This window comes from Diadema antillarum, unplaced genomic scaffold (assembly GCF_040938485.1).
Source record: "Diadema antillarum isolate AM-2024a unplaced genomic scaffold, OU_Dant_1.0 scf00000188, whole genome shotgun sequence".
Lineage (NCBI taxonomy): Eukaryota > Metazoa > Echinodermata > Echinoidea > Diadematoida > Diadematidae > Diadema > Diadema antillarum.
Genome location: NW_027271077.1, coordinates 504,171 through 524,199, shown reverse-complemented (window position 1 = coordinate 524,199; position 20,029 = coordinate 504,171). Strand labels below are relative to the sequence as shown.

Here is a 20,029-nt window from a genome sequence, read left to right as displayed (position 1 = left end):
TGTCGATATTTTCAGAGATGCATACGGGCAAACGAGTTATGTATCAATTTATCAATATTTTTATCTTGAGCACTCTTGCCGGAATATTGGTAGCGATGTAGCAGCGATTGGTGAGACGGACATTTTAACCGTCGAAATTCCACTCTTAGGTTCGATTATTATAAAGTACATTTTCTGTTATCTGCCATTTTCCGTCACGATTTTTAGTGTTCAGTTGGCCTCCCGCTATGTGCATCCCGTTTCCATGGTGACTGTCGTTAATAGATGGTGTTGTGAAATCAGTCTGGGTGGAAGCGTCGCACTGGGAGAAGAACGCCGTTTGCATCATCCCATCGACCAGTGACACCGTTTCGTATTTCACTCCGACTCCTCCCAGATTGGCCATTTCGAGCCCCTCCCCCTGGCCGCTGCCGTCTACCGTTATGACCACGATCTCCTCCTCGTCGTCCATCGGTACTTTCTCCGATGAGATGCCATCGGGGGTGTCCCCTTTTGCCGACAGACGCTTCTTCAGAGTTCTCCGAATGATCCTCTGTTTGGTCAAACGCCTGACACTTCGAGCATTGCGGTCTTGCATGTGATGTATTGCCATGGTAACGAAACCCATGCCAATCACCAGGTAGCAGATTAACAGCAGTTTGTAGGCGATGCGGGCCGGAGTGGAAAGGTTCGGGCCGTCTCCAGCCACGTAATCGCCGAACCCGATGGTGGTGAAGGAGATGAAAGCGTAATACTGACTCGTTAGCCAATCCCAGCCTTCGATGAAGTAGAACATGCAAGCCGGGATGATGATAAGTACCACGTAGAACAAGGTGAGAGCGATGAAGAGGGCCGTAATCGACGCGATACGACGTCCAGCAGACGACCTCGCCGATGTTAGACACGTGACCCTTGCAAGAAGGCTCTTCCAGACATACTCGCGACGGTTCTTTAGTTGCTGACCAATAGTCGCCACCAGTAGTCCACTTAGGGGTATACCAATCAGTGCGTAGATTATGCACACGGACTGGCCGAGCTGTGTGCTTGGGGCGAGACGACCGTAGCCTGGGGAAGAGAATATAAAGTGAATAATGTGTTAATACTTGTTGATCCATTCATCTGGTTCTTTGATGAAAGTAACAATGATGACATAATGATGTGCAGTAACAGTAAAGGACATGGTATTCGCAACTTATTTGTTGAGCGATACATTTAAAATCGCAACATTGGGTGGGGATGGGGCACTGCGGCTTAGCGGAAAAACCTCGGAGGTCCGGAATTCGAATCCCGTCGTGTCTATATAAATCAACGTCCTTGGCCAAGATGTTCTTATTCACCATGTCCCTCTCAATCGAGGGGCCTGTTTCATGAAGAGTAGCGATTGATCTAACGCTCGATTTATTGAGCGTAACTCGGTGAATCGAGCGTAAGTTCAATATTGAGCGTATACGTCCCGATTTATAAATCCATGGACTTACGCTTGATTTGAAAAAAAAAATCGAGCGTAACTTTCAGTAGATTGAGCGGTACTTACGATCAATCGTAAAGTTGTTTATGAAAGGGAATTTGCGATTGATTGCAGCTTACGCTCAATCTTTATGAAACAGGAGCCAGGTGTATTAATGGGTACCTCGTAAAGCTATATAGGGTAGTAATAAAGGTAGGTCCTCTGCATGATGGTACAGGTGGAACACCGAGGAGGCTACCCAGGATGGATAAAGAAGAACATAATATTTCTAAGTTGCTCAATTCAATACTCAGCGGTTTTTTTTTCATAATTGTCTTCATGGGCTGAACGAAAAACAAAAACAAAAACAAAAACACAAAACGAAAGATCGACTGATTCCGAGAACAATGAATGGGAGGGAGTATACATGCTCCTGGGTTGCAGATATCGTCCTTGGTACAGCACAATGCGAGTCACTTTTTTCAATTTCATTATTATCCGCTGATGGAGAAATAGCCAACATTTAATTTGGCGTAGTGCATCATATTCTGTGTTTTGCCCTCCATCTATCTACTCTTTATAATTAGAATCATGTTACATGGTGACTGCTTTTCTGTTTAATAATCACTCATTATGGACAATCTCCGTAACAAGCCGATAAATCTTCATCGGAAAAACCATGCCCCATCTATTATTTTCTGTTTCTGAATACAAACATATCATTCATTTTGAGAAAACGTATTCGACTGCGCCAACCTTGAATTGTTTTTACTCAATGTATCGTCAAGGCAGTTTCATGGATTTCATATTAATTATTATAGTTCTCTGCTTATGCGCAGCAGCTGTTGTTGCAACGAGTATCACGCTCACTAAAACGGAGAGTTGGCCGAAAAAGTTAACAAAGCAAGAATTTGCCTACCCTCTGGCTCACTTTGGGAAGGAGACAACATTCATGATTGGCATCATCATTTCCGACTATCCCAAGAACGGTTAATCATTAAATCCCACTATGTGTTATAAGAAAACAGCAGCAGCAGCAGCAGCAGCAGCAACAACAACAACAACAACAACAACAAAATACACGTTGCAATGGTGTCGTGATGTGATATTTATCACATCTGCAGATGGGTTAAGCAGATGGGGGGGGGGGGGTGGAGAGAAGATATCTCACTATCTGATATTATCATCTCTTTTTTTTTTTTTTTTTGCTAAACATTAAGAAAAAACACTTACAATCAGGAGGGGAGATGATAGACAAGATAATTACGATTGTTGATACGTGCAGTATTAATAGTTTCTCCAATGAATGATAAACCATTTATTTACGACTCAAAGGGATCAATGTGCGCTATACCCGTACGGTCAGTGGGTGAATACAGCACCGACTACAATCACTGACAATTTATGCACGGGGTGATTACTGTCAATCTCATAAAAATGACAAAGTGGGTGATTGTCGGTAATATGTTCCACTTCCCTTATCGCTTCTAATGACGGCATTTGAGCATCATTGACCTCGATTTCCCTGTCAGTCCGTAGCTTGATATCGGGCCACCAAATCTAAAAATGGCAATCTTTCGGTGGTCCGATCGGGCAGGTAAGATTCAAAATGAATTTTGCATTTTTCCTTTATTTCGGGTCTCTACATTTCTTTTCTGGGCCACCAAAAATTTCACATTCAAAGATTTTAGTGGCCCTAATGTCAAACCCTGGTAAGTGTAGCAACATACGTCATAAAAAACTTTCATTACGTCACTGAAGTTCATTAACCGTCCTCTCTCTCACTCTCCTTAATCCTGCTATTCAATACTCTGCCCGTCACACAGGCAACAAGGAAGGCATAGAATTACAGGTAGTATTCAAATTACGAATAAAAACTCATACGCCGCGTGTATAGAGCATGTTTTACTCGCACAGTTGCGATATAATGATGAAAATGATGATGATGATAGATAGATTTGAGACGAATTATGAAATGTTTGGAAATATTATGCGAAAAATAAGAATCCGTACACTTTGTAAATATATTGTGAAATAATTGTAAAATTCTAGTGAACTTTGTGTTAGACAACGGACTATCAATGCCACTGTTATGATAGGATCTATTTTGGGATGGTCACATCTAGCTCAAAACTACCTCAACCAAACCCTTGCAGTCTACAACTTTACAACTACTCAGCTAAGGACCCGGTCATACCACAGAAAGAGTTCTGTGGGTCATACTGCCCAAAAGTTGCGTAAACGCATGAATCACGTAAGAAATTCGAGCCTTACGCAATAAATGCGCGATTTGCACATTTCACGAGTTTGTCTGACGTGGAACCTTCGTAGTTGTCCGCCGATGTGCGCCGGATCGGCGCTTTAATTAGCGATTCCATGAGGGCTCGGTCACACTTCCCAAAAGTCGCGGTAAACGCATGAATCACGTCAGAAATTTGATTTTGCGTGCTTGTCCGTCCAGAATTTGACCATTTTCGCTGATTTACGCGATGAAAATCACCGATGAATTGCGCAAGAACTATACGGAAAGATCACGCAAAACACGGGTTTGATGTGCACCCCTCGACAGCGGGAATTGCCTGACGGGATATGATAAAATGGCCGTTTTTATATAGTGCCAATCATACGTGAGTTGTTAGTGATACATCAGTGATTCATCAGTATTTCATAAGTATTACATGCGCTTATTTATTTTTTTTTCAGTGATTTTCAGTGATACGTAGGTGTTGATAAGCGCGAAACATACGTCACATACGTACATGTCTGCTAATCGTCAGTGGAAAGTCGTCGGTGAACGCGAAAGCGGCAACATTTTCGCGAACGATCACTGATATTCCAAGCATATTTCGCGCATTGTTCGCTGAAGAACTACACAAACTGCGCAAAAAATAACGTAAAACAGCGCAATACTGCGTAAATTTAAACTTTTACGTGAAGCCGAGTTTTTGAGCTGCTCAAAACTTAGAATCGCGTAAAGCGCCGATCTGGCGCACATCGGCGGACAACTACGAAGGTTCCACGTCAGACAAACTCATGAAAAATGCGCAAACCGCGCATGCATCGCGTATTAAGGCTCAAATTTTTTAACGTGGTTCATGCGTCTACGCGACTTTCGGGTCTTGGCCAGTGGCTCAAAACTCGGCTTCGCGTAAAAAGTTTACGCAGTGTTGCGCTGTTTTACGTAATTTTTGCCTAGTTTGCGTCGATCTTACGCGGACAATGCATGAAATATGCGTGAAATATCAGTGATCGTTCGCGAAAATGTTGCCGCTATCGCGTTCATGCGCAAATAATGCGCGATTCATATGCAGTTCATTAGTGATAATGCGCAGATTATGCGTGGTTTACCGTGGACCTCAGTCGTCGCGCACAACCACGTATTCGCCCTATTTGGGGCCTTTGCGTGCCTATGCACTGAAAGTGCGTGGTTTGTTAGTGATTTTTGCGTGATCTTTCCGTAGGTCGTGGGCAATTCATCGGTGATTTTCATCGCGTAAATCAGCGAAAATTCTCGACGGACAAGCACGCACAACCAAATTTCTTGCGTGATTCATGCGTTTACGCGACTTTTGGGCAGTGTGACCGAGCCCTGAGAGCACAGCACTAATTACAGCATGTACGTGGCTTTCAGGGGGGCGTTTCATCAACGAGTTCGTCGGAGTTTTCACCGACGAATTTGCTATCAGCCAATCAGACGCAAGGATTTATACTGACAACTGTCAAAAGCTAATGAAATCCTTGGTCTGATTGGCTGATAGCAAATTTGTCGGTGAAAACTCCGACGAACTCGTTGATGAAACGCCCCCCAGGGTGACACGACATTCGCGACAATTGATCCGGTCATATTTTCTCCAAGAACTTAGGGTTATCGAGAGGTTAGGGTTGTGATAGGGTTTTATAGGTTTAGTTTGATGCAATAAGTATTAGGATTAGGGTTATGGTTATGTTAATGGGTAGAATTTATATTTGGCTTTAAGCGTGCAGATATTTCATGGGAGCAATCACATGTCGCAGGAGCAAATGTCGCGGGACCGGCTACCTGCCCAGAGCGCACGAGACACAGTATGAGGTGTAGGTAGGATAACAGGACCAGTGATAAACTGAAGCTCCTTGTCTCAAGGGTTTACTGTCACGTGGTCTACTTTCAGATGGTCTACTTCCCACTTCGTCTAACACCGCATATGGCTGAACTCACTTGGTCTACTGTCAATTTCGTCTAATGCCCGTTTGGTCTAATGTCCAGTTTGGCTATGTCGTTTCGTCTAATGACCAGATGGTCTAATTGCAGTTTTGTCTATTTGGACTTTTTCCCATTTCGTCTAATAAACTGTGGGTACTCGACGAAGTGGGCATAGCCAATCTGGACGTAGACCAACTGGTAATGAGGCTAAGTGGCAATTGGACTAAATGGTCATTAGACGAACTGGTTGTAGACGAAACAGGATTAGACGATGTGGGTTATGACTAAATGGCTATTATAGACGAAGTGAGAGTAGACAAAAGACCCTAGTGATAGATCACCGTCTCATTTGTGTTAGACCGACTACCGGTGATAGGCCTTATATACCCATAATTCTTCCACGTCAGTACGTATAGTTCTTCCCAAGGCAAAGCAAGTACCGTGCGTCACATGTTCAATACACGCGTCATACACTTCCACACAATCAGACCAGGGAGATATTATAGGCCTAGATTGAGTGGCAACTCATCCATGCAAACACATGTTTGGCTTCAAAAACATTACAATAGAATGTCTAGCATTCCTCTTTGCTCTGAAGTCATGCTCGGTACCGCTCTATAGCTTCAAGACGAAAATTGGAAACAAAGAAAAAAGTTTCACATTTCTTTTAATGACAAGCTGTATTTCAACGCATTGTGTTGAATGAAATACTGGACTTTATGAAATACTGGATTTCATAAATGCGTAGGAAAGAATTAAAGTTATCAACATGTATTTCTGTAGTCTCTAAAAAAAAATCGAGAGAAAGTACATGCGCTCCGTCGGAATGAGTCAAAAGTCGCAAAAAAATTAAATCGTAGTTATGCCCATGTGTGAATTCTACAGACTCTAAGCTTTACACTGATATCATTGTAATACAACTCATTTCGACATCCCTATAGATCATAAAAACAAATATTAACTACGTTTATGATGTCAGTCCGTTTTCTAAATAACGGAGAAAATCGCTCTCAAAGCTCAGGCTATGTTCAAGCTCACAACCTGTTTCTTTCACGGGACGAAACAATACAACAGTCCTGCTTAGCGACGGCGTTTACACTCCATCGCACGCACTACCGTATAAGGCGATAGCTTGGGTGTGTAAGATAATTAACCAATCGCAGGACAGGTCTATCATTAACGATTCTGACCAATACGGCAGCCCGAATGTAAACTTCGGGCGTTTGTGTCCGTGCTGCTGCCGCCGCATGAATGAGTCCGTACGCGTTGTGTGTCGGTTGCGTTGTGGTTTGCCGCAAGTTTTTAACTCACAAACAATAGGAAACAGTAGAAAGAAAAAAAAAAGGCACGCAATGCGTCTTACGAGAAACGTCTTTTAGCGAGGGCGTTGATCGCTTCCATTCTCCTCCCATGTTGTTGTCAATGGAAACTAAAGAGGATGCGTTTTAATAGCAAGTACCAATACCTAAATAGAACCTGAGAACTTATTGTAGGCGGGGGTTCAAAAGACAGCATCGGTAGAAAAAGTCAATGAAGTTAATAAACGATAGTCGTCTTTTGAGATCGTGTTCTTTGCCTGTACTAAAAACCCTCAAATTACGCAAATGGTCGTAATGTTGCAGAGCATCAAAGACTGCTTTCGCGTCTGTTCTGCTGCAGCTGTATACAGTTGTAACATTCTGAATTCCCGCCATATTAGGCACATTTCCTTTATAGGCGTTGCGTGCACAGTAATTATCGCTTATCACGCTTGCCAATGCTGCACATAATAAATACGTATCAGAAGCAAAGGTTGATGTAGGCTTGACAGCTTCACGTTGGGTTTACAATGATTGTATCATAAATAAACTTCTTATTCTCAGTCACTTTTGTAATACCATATAGCATATAAAATACCATTAACTTGTAGCTTAAGCTGAATTTTTTTTTACATCACATTTGCAGTTACAATCTTTCTGCATTTGAGAAGTGGAGTATATTATAGATAATAATACTGACAAATATTTGGAATTAATAGTTAGGCCTTCCTCACTTCGTTTTGTATTCACAAACCTTATTAGAAAAAATGATTGCTTGATTACTTTCGGGTAAAGGAACCGTATTTAATTTTCTTGTTAACGAACCTAGGCTAATAGCGAACCATATTTCATTGTGTGATTAACGAACCTTCAGAATAATCAATTGTATTACCCCCCCCCTCCCCCATGAAAAAAAGAAAGCATTTCAATGTCATGCGTTGTCAATAGTGATAAAAGGCCCGTTTTTATTTTGTAGTGTGTCTCAGTACTCCTGTGCTTATTTTTAAGGATGTGCCTCTCTTTATGATTGCGATTGATGTTCAACTATTTCTTTCACGCAAGCTTGAACAGGAAGAAGCTAAAATTCAGGCGAGGAGACGAGTTTTCTTCCATGAGATACAATCATTAAGACATACATCTATCCCCGAAAGTTGTGTGATTGCTTATGTGCTAAAGAATTGTGTCCATTACACGAATCAGGCACTATACAAAACGGTTGAAATCTACTGAAAGTCGAACTTCGGTTTTTTTTTTTATTTCATTTCCATTTTAAGCGGGGACAGACTAAAAATTAGTTTGTCTATACTGGCAGGAGACATTAGTTTTCCAGTACATGCTCCGCATTTAAACAGTCGCCATATTTTCGTGGTCAGAATAAGATAATGGACACATGGTATATTATAAAAATGACAATACAAAACAACGAACACGCCATATGTACAAACATTATGTACTTCACTGAATTAAACTTACCTGTGATATTCTGCATAAAAAACAAGCACGCCGATTAAAAAAATTAATAGCATTAATAGAACACACAGCAATACCCTGCATGGCAGATCAAATCAAGTTCAATTGGTGAGAAAGCTAAATGAAGTTAAAAAGTTGACTTCTTTTCGTTTCTCTTTCAATTCATGAAAACAAAATTACATTGTATATCTATTGAAGAGGATTATCTCTGTTGCGAACGATCGCCATACAATTATAGCACTGTTAGTCTTCTGCGCAAATCCGAATCCCTAAATACTTTAATTTTTGCTTGATTATGTAATAACCCTGCTTATAACTCGCAAATTCAAAGTTTCATACCGCATACTGAAACATTAGATTGTACACGGTGTATTTCAAAAAACATTTTGAATGCGTTGTGTGTTAGCATGTTAATAGCATCAATCTGCTTTTTATTTTCCGTACGTAAAGCGCACAGAAACGTAACCAAACGTTACCAAATACAGTGAAATGCATTGTACGGCGTGGTACTATCATTAGCAGTATACCCCATTCCTTTTTACCTTTATTTGGTTGAAGCAGTCGTCAAACCATGTGTCATTTTCGTAGCGACATCACTTAGGAATTAGAATGTATGAAGATAATCGTTACTCATTTATTTTGCGCTACTATTATAGCATTTACATTTTCCAACTCTTATTGACAGTATTATGTTACTGTATGGTTACGATTACGAATGTTGCTTATGAATTCAAAGACTGGTTCATTAATCGAACTATAAAGGTAATAGCTGTTTTGAAAGTAGATTAGACATGATGGGTAAAGTAAATTCAAAACGCAATCGAAGTCATCGTCATAGGGGGAACTGATAGCTCTAGAAAACTTGTTTAGGCCAGTAAAGATTGCTGTATGCAGTCTTTCGAAGTTTTGACTTTAGGCCATCTTTTGAGTATTTTGAGAAATTATATAAAAGAATTATTTGTTTTGATTAAGTTAAGAATTAGTTTGAACTATGAGAATAAAAAGGCGCGGTTACCCAAACAATGTCGTAGTTCGATTAGACATGATGGGTAAAGTAAATTCACGACTTGACTAATCCTTACTGAATTGATGATCACTTCTGTAAACCATCAGATATGTCTTGTAGATGATACCTCTGTAATCGTAGTCAAAATTCTTTTGAGCGATGAGACGAAAACCAACAAACAAAATGCCGTGTATCATCGCTCGAGATTCAAACATTTGGCGTCACCCAACAAACAATAAGTGACGAATCAAATGGAATATCATGTTGTGGGATAGCAGACTGTGTTACGATTCAAATCAAATGTTTCGAGCAATTGTTAAAAAAAAAAGAGAGAAAATGAGGCAAATTTCAAGAAATTAGAAAAAAAAACACGTAAATGCAGGCGATCATGTTTGATAATCAAAGTAAGAGATTACAATCGCCCATGCGGATGTATGTGATTGCCTTATTTACATGTCTGATTTCTGTAAACTATGTTATTTAAATTTTCCCTTCCCTCCTTGATAAAAGTTGTATTGGGTTTTCGCTATAGGCATTTATTAGGAAACACTGTAAAAACGGCAACAAATGCCTACTATAAATCAAGAGATGACCTATACATATCTACACAAAAATTCTGTACGTTCTGATATAATGCAACTGCTTGTTTGTTTGTTTGTTTGTTTGTTTGTTTGCTTGTTTGTTTGTTTGTTTGTTTGTTTGTTTGTTTTGAATTACCATGGTCTTTGTCGGGGGAAAGATGAAGAAAAGTAGTAGAGTGTATCACTCTCAAATCCGGATGATTGCGATAAGTGTGTATCCCCGCCCTTTCTATACAGGCAAACGATTTAAGCTTGGTATGCTATTATAAAAGCCTTGTGTCACGCAGAAGAACTGATTCCGCGATCACTTTTAACCTTTCATAAAATTCACGTTTTAAGATTGTAACGATAGTTTGTAGGAGATGGGGTAAGTTAGCGTCCCTGACTGTGGTTCTGAACACAAAAGGGGACTGGAAAATTCTTTTACAAATTAGCAGACATAATGCCGATCCTCTAACACTGTTGCTCCATTACATCACTGATTCTGCTATCAATGGCGAAGAAAGAATACTGGTTGCGTGATTATCCACCCCTTGATAGCAGGAAGTTTACCTTTCATTGTTTAAGGCTTCGTTGATGCGGGGTTTTATACTCGGATACAAGGCGTGAACAGTGTCGTCCGAGTTCTTTCATTCGAAATTCCTCAGAATACGCAATTCAATGGGCAATTAGCGCTGCTACTTCGCAAAGCTGTTAGCCAAATTCTTTGCGGACTTGACCTCTCACATGTCAGCTACACGCAATACACGACAAACAGCTATCATTACAAACATTCTGATTAAAAAACAAAACAAAATGAAGAAGCACACTTTTGAGTAGCGACACAGCTTTCTGTCACTTTCTCAAATAGGTCCTACTTCTAAAAAATACACAGATGACAAGAGTCAGAATATCCTCCAAAGGGAACACAAGTTATTTGGGCATTAATAATGTTTGTCTTCCGATTTCTCTCCATGCCGTCACGGCCCAAACCATCATAAGAAATAGGGTAATAAGTTTTATTAACCAGGGAAATAATAGTACGCATTACATACATTAATTTTGGTGAATTATCACACGAATTGTCGACTGTATAAAAACGAGAATAATTGACAACTTAGGCCCTACTTTATCTCCAGAGATGAACTTTAAACAGCAAGTCACATACCAGCTAGAGGGAACGAAAGTTATGATTACTTGAATGAATTCATTAATGAGGCCAATTAATAACCGTTGTAAAAGTACACACACGCATAAAGAGGTTTCAAGTTCGATATGTGATCATTGTATTAGCTCATAGATAAAGTATCATTCATTTTGCGTGATCGTTCGTTGGAATTAATTTTTTTCAGCGCGATTTGTGTGTCACATCAATCACCACTTCATGAAATGCAGTGCATGTATCAAACGAAACTCGCTGGTCATGCGATCGATAGCCTCGGTCAGCTCACTATTATTGCGTAATTCTAAAACCCTCGCCGCTTGACCGCCGACGCCGACGCGCGCACCATGCTTTGTTTTGTCTTCAATGGGGTCAAGAGCAATGTCTCATTAGCATACATCCTAGCAACGGAGGCGGAGTCTCGATCGGGCAAGAACAATAGGTGCGAAACGCAACGCAAAGGCGAGCGTTCAAAAAAAAATTGTCTCAGAAAAACTGTGATTTGGGATACTTGTACTCATTTTTACACACTGAAATTTTCTGTACAAACAGATAAAACATTAAGGAATCAAAGTCCATCATAAAAAAATTTTGACCCGAGCAGTGCTTCACCTTCATTTTCGGCTCATTACGGGAAAACTCCCCGTGCGACTTATGACTCATTTTGTCGGAGCGCCACACAGAATTTACTCTTAAAGGAGTGAATACAAAAAAGAGTGAATTTAGAGTGAAATTGGAGTGAATTTTGAGTAAAAATGTTCATTTTCACTCACTTTGGAGTGACCTAAAGGATCACTCGAAGATTTTGGAGTGATCCCTGAGGTCACTCTAAAACGAGTGAAAATTAACATATTCACTCAAAATTTACTCCAATTTCACTCTAAATTCACTCTTTTTTGTATTCACTCCTTTAAAAGTGAATATTTTCACTCGATTTTTTTTTTTTTTAGAGAGTACTCCTCGTAACGCGCAAATCAAAATGAAAGGAAAATTAGGTCCTCTTAAAATCTGACATTGGTCCATGATACGCATATATTTTGCGCATAATTCAATGCAGTTTGCTTCTCTCTCTCTCTCTCTCTCTCTCTCTCTCTCTCTCTTTCAATCTAACATACTTGATATTTCGAGTTAAGTACTCCTCGAAGCATGTTCCATCGTGTTTTTATAATTTCTGCTGTTGAGGTGTATTTTTACACTGCATTTTGATGCAATTCAAAGCACACACATTGATTCCTCCTAGCACATTGCCAGCGATAGAGCAAACTGCGGCATTGGGAGTCTTTTCTTCGTAAAAGAGCGCTATACTATAGTCCTGATTAGTGAATGCTCTCATTTGTCTAAGCATCTGGGTAGCACTTGTACTATAGTAGTTAAACGCGTAACTTCTCGGCGGTGCCTAGCATTATCTCTATAATGGAGAGCAGTATCATGTACTGTGTAGTTCGTTTTCCATCTCTATCTTCTCGCTGATCAGGCTTCTTTAAGCTAGTTCTAAGCTATAGTTCGCGTACAGCAGAAAAAGGACGAGCTTGCTTTTATGTACGTATATTTATAGATGTAGGCCCCATCACTGTTTCTCCAACTTGTAAAATTATAGTCCAATACTATACTTTATCAGGTCGTTACGTTTTTGTATGAACGCGAATTCTATTTACTGTTATGTCAGGCAAGCTTTTAAAAGCATTACGTCCCTTTAAAAACGAGTGAAACACCTATCCAAATGAGGAACGTTAAAGGGCTTAAGCATTACGTCCCTTTAAAAACGAGTGAAATACCTATCCAAATGAGGAAAATTAAAGGTCATTTTCAGAAATGTGCACAGAAGCTTATTACAAACTGCATGGCTGACAGTCATGCCCGACAGCAAATTGGCAACATGGCTCAGATCCTTGCTTATGAATAAATTACGAAGTTCAAGACACGGAAAATATCTAAGCATGATACTACTATATAACGCAAATTCTCATTGCATAATTACATGGCTACAAGGTTTATCATCTGTCATTATGTAATCACACGACTATATCTTTTCACCTCACAAAAATAGCGTTACGCACACGTGCCCCTTCACTGGTGTCAAATAAACGAAAGGACCTTGCATATCTAATGTGGCATAACAAGACCCTGGCAATACGATACATTAATTCTCTCGGTTACAGGGTAGCAAATCATCTAAAGGTTACGTATATAAAATACTGGTGGTGTTTGGCAGAAAGAATATTTATTAGCATCACGAAGCGTTACTTTGCTACGGGCTAGATACCGCTTGCAGGAAACAAACAAGTTTGAGCTCTCGGAAGATATATGCTGGGCAGTTAATTACAGGTTGAGATATTTCTACATTAATTAAAAATAAATAATGAAAATGAAAGAGAAAGTAAATGAAAACTCATGACTAAGTTCTGCGGTCGCCTCAAATAGCTATCTTGGTCATGTGACTGTGACATAATAAAAGCACAGGTTTTAAAGAGATGACTAAAATCCGCATTTATTTATTTATCTATTTATTTGTTTATTTATTCATTTAGTCATTCATTCAGCTATTTACTTATTTATTCAATTATCTATTTACCTATAAAATCTATTTGTTTATCTACTCATTATCAGCGGAGACAGATATTTTTGATTCAACAGAATTTGCAAGACAAGCCGAGGGCCATGCATGGACTCAGAGTTTTAAACTGTATGTGATTATACATGTAGCTGTTAATACACATATGTCTGTAGTGTGTGTATAGTTGGTTGTCTGTGATTTTGATGTCTTAAAAAGATTAATTCACCTCAAATTATTTGACGAAATTCGGGTTTTTTTTTTTAAGTACGAACGTTTCGAAAGAAAATGGACGTTATATTGAATATTTTTGATAACGTTTATACAGAGAATTATTACACGCTGTACAGCCTTAATCATACATTATCACACTTTTGACAACGACTCATGTATTTGATGCGTTTGGACTGTGCTATATCATATCATAAAAATGCTGAACTTTGGACGAGAACTAGAAAATTGCCTTGAATTTTTCATTAATCCGACGACAACCACCATCTGTTGCGATGTAAGTTTGTCTTGGGGTCTACACGAGTGTAAAAATCTTTTCTTCTGTCATATCATTTACAATATACAGTAGCATCGTTTATTCGTGGCATACATCGACATCCATTTTATGCGCATGTTTCACATCAGAAGCTGATGACTCATTCATGATTAGCACATGGACAGGCTTTAAAGGGGTGGTACAGTATTGGTGGAGATAAGAATTGGACTTTTAACTTTTTCCGAGATACCAAGAACACACTTATGAAATAGTACAGAGCATACTATTTTAAGAGGAATTCAAAGTTTATTTGATGAAAATCGGGTTTGGAATGATTGAAACATCCAAAAAAAAAAAAAACAAAGTAAAACAAAGCGATCTTAATAAAGTGTGGGTCCCATACTCATTAGAATCGCTCTGTTTTTGGATATCTCAGCCATTTCAAAACTAATTTTCATAAATTAACGTTGAAATCCTCATGGAATTACGTGCTGTTTCATATTTCATAAGAGATTTCTCATTATCTCACCAAAAAATGTTAGAAACCTGAAATTAGGTCTCAACCCAAACTATACAATCCCTTTAATGTGGTCCGAGGTGTTCTTATTCTTTCGTTTTTCTTCTAATCGCAAGGCGCTGAGATCGATCAGTCGATTACTCTGGCATGGTATATTGAATATCAACCGCAGAAGACAGGGTAGGAGCACTCAGCTTCGGAAATGAATGCACAATGTACCATCTTAACATGATTCTGGGGCACACCAGCCATATGTGCCGTATATACAGCCGTCACCACACGTCTATCCTCCTCATATTATCACGATTATGTGCTTTTGTGCTTTTTTGTGACGGCTGCACCGCGATTGTGGAACGATCTACCTCGGTTCGTCCGCAATTCCCCATCCCTTGATGTCTTCGAGAAGAATCTTAGACTTTCCTTTTTGATGCAAATCTGTGACTGAATTTTGTTGTGAAGTGCTGTGAAACCAGTCATTGACTGTGTAAGGGCGCTATATAAATGATCCGATTGTATTGTATTATAGGGAGATGAAAACCGTGTGTGTTGTTGATATCATTTTACTTGATTGTATAAGGTAACTCATAATTATGGTTTATCATTTAGTGAACACCGAGCTGCTGTTACGCTTGAATGCCTAAATCAACTCAATTACTAATGTAGATTCAGTGCACAAATGCAAACATATTGATGTACACACACCATTGAAGTTTGAGGAAAATGAGGCGATCCATTTAAAAGTTGTGAAGGTTTAAAGTTTATAATTGAATTGGTGTACAATCGTCATTATGTATACAAGACTCCAGCCATTCGTGATATCACAGTAGGCCAATGATAACATAAAGAACACATAAACAGAATTCCACAAAACCTTTACTTTTATGAAAAACAAATTCGTTCGACTTGTTGCTGACGTGTATGTATGTTAAAAGTTATCCTAATTCATTATGATGGAAATATGAAAACGTGTTGAATTCTCTGTCTTCTTTCTTGATCATTTCGTTGCCCTACATCACGAATTGCTATGGCGTCTCGCCAACTGGAGGGAAATAAAAGTATTCGTGAGAAACATTGTTCTTGTACTTTTCAATTCATCTGGAAAGCAGAGAGCGGTTTGTTTTATATAAAAAAGAAGAGCAAGATTACACAGTTACACCTGCTATATACGTACAGGCATGCATGGCCGGGTCGCAAGCGAACACTTACCATTTCAAGTGAATGTCTACATGCACTGTTGCTCAATGGTTCTTCGTATTTAACGCCTTTTGGAAGCTTTTGTGCATGGATTAGCGAGGGAATGTGAATCCTTGGATAAACAAGTCGTTGCATTGCTCTTTTTATGCCTTCTCTTCTCAATTTCATTGATCGCAGTCTTCTTGCGTGTCTCTTTCAATAAATACATGGGGTTACTTATATAATGTTACGTTAATTTTGTTGCATACTCTCATTCAAAATACTTTCTCACATGTAAATCAGACCTTGTTAATCAGTTGAGTTAACAACTGATTAACAAGGTCTGATTTATATGTGTATAGTTACACCTTGAATGAGAAGTGCAAAGTTAAAGGTAACTCGATGTGAAAGGGACCAATCTCTACCATTAAATTCAGTTGTAACAAAGTTAAAAACCATAAAGATGGAGTTGAATAAGATAATGATATTGATCCCCATCACAACCAGTGCACGTCTAGTTGGATTTACGACAATAAATTTTCGAAGAATTAGTTTATCAACTACTTCAGTAATGTAAAAACAGCAAAATGTCATTAACTTGAGATTTTGAGCATGCACGATGTGTAGCAGAATGTAAAGATCAATAATATGTTCTGGTTAATTTTATGGTTATACATGATTATGAACTTTACCCACCGATTGTGGACACCACTGTTGCGCAAAAGAAGAGAGAATCGATAAAGTCCCAGTGTTGGTATCCGTATTTGGAGGAGTGGTTGAATCCCTCTTTCACGTTCCATCGTAGCCCGCCGGAGTAGGCATCGACCAGGGCGTTTGAGTAGGAGAGGAGATCGCCATGGTGGACGCAAGAGTGGTTGCCCTCAAAGTTTGTGAGAGCGACCATGAATTCCTCGTGAAGATTGTCGGCATTGCCGCGCTCGATGGCCGAGAACATGAAAGCCCCGACCACCAGGTAGATCCAGAAGATGGCGAACACAGCAAGCAGCTGCCAGCGGGTTTGCCATATCAAGGATGAGCCCGTCGTCGACGGCTTCTGCGAGGCATCGACATCGTTCTCTATGATGGTCATACTTGTACCACCTGACATAGTTTATCTAAGTTTTCTGACCACTCTCGGAGTTCGATACTCTCTCCCTATAGTCATTATTCATCCGGCGCCCCTCCAACTTTTATCAACCGAGTCACGTGTTGAGCAGAACGAGAGAGGAGTTGTTTCACTTATCTGTGAAGCTATCTTACGGACAGTTGTATTCGTCGTTTCCGTTGCAGCCGAAAGTAATCACATGCGATAAGAGACGAGTATAATAGGCAAACTATCATGAAACCTACCTGTCCACGGCTGAGCAATTCTATATAGGCACTACACAAAGGAATTCCCCATGATAATGCTCGCTAGAAGAGTTCGTCTGGGTTGTTAATGCATTTTAATTTGGTACCCATCTTAAGTCCCTCTCCTTAAATGCTGAGGTATATGTTAAAATGGACCGATCACGATCTCCAGTGGTACCGCACAAAGGCAACGGGCGTCACATTTTGTATTTGTCCAGACATGATTTCCTTGATAGCTTCACCATATCTTTCCACACGAGCACAGTTAGTATGACCGCGTTCAATAAACAGGCGACAATAGCGACAGTCTGTTCGGTTGGGATACTTATAAATTCACCGAGAAGAAGTATAAGCAGCCTCACGCTTACTATACATGCGGGTTATTGAGCTCTTGAAAATAGCGACACATTCTGCTTGTATAGGCCACTTGTCTAGTCTAGCTAGTGAATCACTGGGTACGGGGCGGGTTCATCACTGCTGGAATGAACGTATTACAAAGAAATGAAATGGATATAAACAGATCCACTCTTGACGTTGTTTGCTCTTGGGCCAGACATTAACGTCTGTTTAGGATCGCGAACTATACAACACATATTGGCACGTGCATCACACTGAGTAACCTTTGATCTCCAACACCGCTTTAGTTTTGTTTGACTTTCTGCGTTAGTTATCTCACTTCTGTTGGCTAGGAAATCAAAAGCCAAAATCGTCTGAAAAGGCGCAATTTGTGTGAGAAAAAAAAAAGAGACAGCTCTCGAAAGGGGGACAGGAAGAATCTGAGGGTTGGTAAAATTAGAAGCACTCTCCGGGGTGTCGTTAAGGGGGGACTCGTCTATAGAAGAGTGCTTGGTGAAAAATGACAATCTTCGATCTGTACTGCGGTATGTAAACGGGAATTTTGCACGGGGTCAAAGGTTACCTTAGAGAGAGAGTGTGTGTGTGTGTACCTCGTCCTCTCATTCGTTCATCGCAAATCACGGATATCCGAGAGATGTGGTTGGAATGTAAATGATAATAGGGAAAACTTATCAATCACAGAAATGATATACCGGACCTTCGGATACTTTTACGGTTTCAGAGAAAACATTCATGTGCACTGGTCGGATATTCTCTTACTTAAAGTGTGCAGTGCTTCAAAAATACAGCGCGAAATATATACCGATGTAACGTTGCCTTCTTCCAGAAACATTTTCCGTATCTGTAGACTTATCTCCATTATCCAAGGAATGTAAAGGTACACGGTATCAACTGGGATATCTGATTCGTTCTCTTCGCGAGGAAATACTGCATGGTTTTATATGGTCTGGTTTGGTTTATTTCTGCATTTTCAACACTTCAATACAAATTAACGCCATCAATTACTTTTAATAGTTATCAACAACTATTGTTAACATTACTGACAACAGAATATACAATGTAAACAGAATTTGCAAATCTATCAGGCCCTAACAGAGATGACTAATCAATGTCAAATAAAAGGAATATTCATAAAGGGAAAATGCATCAGACCCCACGTCGTAAGATGTGACATGTCTATCATGGGACAGACATGATCTCTTATTGTTTGGTATAGCGTTATATTCTCTGTCAGTTCATAGCGCATCATCACTCATAGCGACATGATATGTGACCGTGCACCTCAAAACGAACAAAAAGTCGCACACACTGATTTTGCGTGAAATGGGTCAACCTAGCTGATCTTGACTTTTTCATATATTCTGAAAGAGCAAGTCTTCTTTTACATTATGCTGAAATTTGGGATCATAAAACGGGCGGGAAAGTGTGTTTTTTAGCAGTTTATCTCCAACATTTTTGGTAGAATAGTGTCATTAGTTGTGTCTTTAGAGTCCCTTTTTCATTTCTGAAAAACCTTGTACAGACTCTTCACTTTCAACTCTAATAACGTTTGAAAGGATAGGGCTACTGCCTTGAAAGTTGGCATTAATTATGGACAGAATGTGTTAATGAGACATGCTTAATTTCAGTTTAATTTGACAATCTCTTCATTGTTGTTACTCAGGTAGTTTACTTCCTGTTTTTTGTCCCATTCATTGCACAGCTAGCACAGCTTGGTAAAGATTAAGCGCTTGAATGTACACTGTACTTCAGAGCCTCTTTTCTCAGTTCACACTTTTCCAGAGTGTGCGCTTTCTTTCCAGTATTTAGATAGGTTAGGAGAGTCCATTTAAATTGAGTTATACATCAACATTAAAGCTTAGAGTCTGCTCTTTCAGAATCTGCCCTTAACTAAAAATCAATGTCTGGCGACTTTTTGTTTGTTTTGAGGTGCAGGGTCACATATATAACTATGATGAAATAAAAACAATAACGTTAATTTACTACACGGTCCCATTCAGTGTTGAAGAATCTTCATTACTTGCTATCTGATTTCTTAAATGATTTATTATCGACCATAATATATCGTCTGTTGAGAATGAGAAGGGCTTTAAGTCTTCTCGAACACTATGGGCTTTGTGGTCACTTAACGCCCTTATCATTCTCAACCGACGATATCTCCTCTTCGAATATTACATCTCTTTGACGATATTATCATAAGAAATTTCTTCTATCCAATAGCATTGGTTAGTTTGAAATGCTTAACAGCAAAAACTTCACAGGAGACAGGGTCGTGCACGTGCAGGACTTTTTCATCTCCTGACTCTTTCAAGATCTACTCATAAAAAGAACTTGTTAAATCTTATTGATCGAAAGCAAGAGATTATTAGAGCAGTGGGTAAAGATGTGCTGGGACAGATTTTCCTTAGTTGTCTCCAGTAATGTATATTTAAAATCGCAACTGCTGATCTATATATTTTTTTTAATTTGTTTGAAATTTAGATCAGCAGTTA

At 39.4% G+C, this 20,029-nt stretch overlaps 1 protein-coding gene across 1 annotated transcript; it reads right to left on the bottom strand.

Moving 5' to 3' along the window:
* Nucleotides 1–145: 145 nt before the first annotated feature.
* LOC139723380 (potassium channel, subfamily K, member 16-like) lies at nt 146–16,938 on the bottom strand. Its single transcript, XM_071634627.1, has 2 exons — nt 16,527–16,938; nt 146–1,044 (listed from the first exon to the last, which is right to left on the bottom strand). Exons 1-2 carry the CDS (start codon nt 16,936–16,938, stop codon nt 146–148), a joined length of 1,311 nt encoding a protein of 436 aa, XP_071490728.1.
* Between the last annotated feature and the right edge of the window lie 3,091 nt (nt 16,939–20,029).

Excerpts from the sequence above, each read along its gene's own strand:
- LOC139723380 (XM_071634627.1), bottom strand. The coding sequence starts at position 16,938 with ATGTCAGGTGGTACAAGTATGACCATCATAGAGAACGATGTCGATGCC. Across the intron at positions 1,045-16,526 it reads AACAGTGGTGTCCACAATCG|GCTACGGTCGTCTCGCCCCA; the intron begins GTGGGTAAAGTT and ends TCTCTTCCCCAG.